This window comes from Nicotiana tomentosiformis, chromosome 11 (assembly GCF_000390325.3).
Source record: "Nicotiana tomentosiformis chromosome 11, ASM39032v3, whole genome shotgun sequence".
Lineage (NCBI taxonomy): Eukaryota > Viridiplantae > Streptophyta > Magnoliopsida > Solanales > Solanaceae > Nicotiana > Nicotiana tomentosiformis.
Window position 1 is genome coordinate 23,821,619 of NC_090822.1, and position 2,974 is coordinate 23,824,592.

A 2,974-nucleotide genomic window follows, 5' to 3' on the forward strand; every position below is an offset into this window, starting at 1 on the left:
TCCAAAATCAATGTTTTTTAAGCTTATTAATTAAGTTATCTTATATTATAAGGAAATGTGTTATATCCGTCCACTTTTGTTTCCACAGTTCTTTCAAGCCTCGTTTCTTCGCTCCAACAAAATCAAAATATACTGTAAGTTGAATGCAAATACCACGCGACTATAAGTCTAAAGAAAATAGAGACTCCTTGATAGTTAAAAAAATTAATAAAACCCATAAGATTCTACAGTTTTAACTAAATTGTAAATTTTCATGGAAATTTTATTATTTTTCTCTTTTAATTTTAGTATTCTAACAGATAAAAAATTACTTAGATGTCATCTCCATAAACAAAGATCAGGATCTGATAACAAATACTCTGCTACCAAAGAAAATAAGGTGAATTTACTCTAACTTGAACTTTTACGTAATTAGTACTCCTATAATTTAACATATTATAACAGCTAAGTTACTTTATTTCTGGATTACCAAATACTTAGCTTGTTATAAACAATGTTCATGCAGATAACTTAATTAACCTGATAATGTAAAAAGATTATTACACATAAAACTTAAATGCAATAATAAAAACTGGCTAAACATTCCAGCCTTAATTAATTAAGAGAAAAAAAAATTATTTTTTTTTAGGAAGGGTACAAAACAAGACGCCTAGAACAAGAAGAACAGAGATATTTGCGTTTGAACCTCAAGCAAATGGGCAAACAGAAAAGCTTCCCTTTGCCTTCAATGTCCACTGCCTCCACTGTCCCTCCACAATATGGACATATCCCTGATGCTTTCTTTCTTCCTACTTCTTTTTCTTCTTCTTCACACACATATATCATTCGCATTCTCTCTCTCTCTCTAAATCTCTCTCTCTCTCTGCCTATATATATGTGTATGTGCATGTGTGTTGTGCGTTATATAGATGTCGTTTGGGTGAGAGTCATATACATTGACACAGTATAAAAATCACACTTATTACAGTTGATTATCTATTTTATAGGTTACCGTATAGAGACATATTCAGAATTTTAATTTCATAAGTTCAGATTTAATATTTGTTAAATTTTAATGAATTTTCGTATATATATACTTCCTCCGGTCTACTTTAATTGATTTTTTGGCTGTTTTCACACACATTAAGGAATCCATCTTTTAGCATTAATTAATAATAAAATTGACCATATTAATAGTAATTTGTTCATTGAAAATACAATAAATACTCACATGCTCTTTACTCCAAGGGTAACTTTGGAAAAACGAAATTAAATTCTTTCTTGATATCTGAAAAAATCAAATATTGTGAACGATTAAAAAAGGTCAAAAAATCAATTAAAATAGACCAGAGGGAGTAATATATATACTCTGCGCAGAACCGGATCTAGGACTTTTAGAATATGTTACTAATAAAAGGAGAAAAAAGAAATATTAAGGGGGAATTGATCCTTGATCCTTTGGATAAATAACTAAATACTCAACCAAGTGCACCATTTAGCCTTTTTGGAGCCTAAGGCCAGCAAATAATATTAGATCAATTCTAAGAAATATATACTGTACATAAAATATTTAGTTTGACGGAAAGACCATGAGTTCATGTGCACCATCAATAAGATATTAAATTTGCCCCTAGCCTGTGTTGAAAATACTACATTCAGATAAACCTCTCACCAAGCGGCTAGCTGATCCGCCCCTATTACCAAATTAAATTTGATATGAAAAATTATCTATTGTTGCATGTTAATATAACTTGATAATGTTATTGCAATGAAAAAATAGGGCAATATAGAAGTTCATAAAATTGCTGAATGGGGGACTAAAGGATAGTAAAACAAAACTTGGAGCATAACTTTTTAGAAAATCCTAAAGAATGTGGAAACGACAACCCAGTAAAAATACATTTGTAGCTGTACAAAATTTACATTGAAAAAGCATCTCTTCACTGAACACAGATATTGGCGAAGTTATAGATCGGATTCACCATCGTCCTTAGATGGCAATTCAATTGTGAAAAAGCACATCTAACTTTCCAATCCTTGGCCTTCCATTCCTTTTGAGATTAAGTTTCGTGCACTAGCTAGCACCAACAATTTTTATGTTAAGTTAAATTACAACAACAAATAATTTTTCATATCAACATAATATAGTAGTGTGGAAAATAGAGTAATTAATATACTTCTTTCGTTTTATTTTATGTGATATAACTTGATTGGTCACGGAATTTAGGTAAAATAAAACTTTCGAAACTTGTGAATTTTTACACGTATCATAATATTTGTGTGGTTGTAAGACTTTTGAAGCTTGTGTATGAAACATGCCATAACATTTGTGTAACTATAAAAACTTATAATTCAGGGTAAAACAGAAAGTTTAAGTTACAGTTGTTCGCTTTTTTTGGAATCGACAAAAAGAAAATGTCTATATATAAATTGAAACGGAGAGAACTAATAACCTGCTATGATCAGTTAAATTGAACTGATTGGTAAAAATTCTTCATATTGTGTAACTTAAATCATTCCTATTTTATGTATGGAAAGTTTCTAGATTCCTATTATCAAATTACTTGAAATTCTATCACGTACCACTGATTAGAACCGATCAACTTTTCTATTCTTTTAGTCCTTTTAAAGGATCACATGATGCTGATACATCTTCTTTCACAAAAATGTCATGTCTTTGTGCGAGATGTCCAAATTCTGTGATGGCCCATTTCTGTTGAAGAAAAAAGTAAAGAAGTTACCAAACTGTTAATAGCCATTCTGTCACTTTCATTTTGGTTGGATAAAAGTAAATATAAGAACGAAATCGAATTACTTTCTAACTTATAGAGTCCAAACAAAATGATCAAAGCAATGTTCGTTCTCTTTGACCGTGACATCTTTCAAAATTACCACAAGGAATCGATCCGAACTCTGAAAAATGAAAAAGATTTCTAATAGAGAAGGGGTATTTAACATATTTGATCGGTCGGCGAAAAAATAATTATATTCACTA

General features: G+C 30.2%; 1 protein-coding gene across 1 annotated transcript; it reads right to left on the minus strand.

Moving 5' to 3' along the window:
* Positions 1-500: 500 nt before the first annotated feature.
* Positions 501-893, minus strand: LOC104098653 (uncharacterized). The gene has a single exon (XM_009605441.3). The coding sequence runs from the start codon at positions 886-888 to the stop codon at positions 625-627; it is 264 nt and encodes an 87-aa protein (XP_009603736.2). The 5' UTR covers positions 889-893; the 3' UTR covers positions 501-624.
* Between the last annotated feature and the right edge of the window lie 2,081 nt (positions 894-2,974).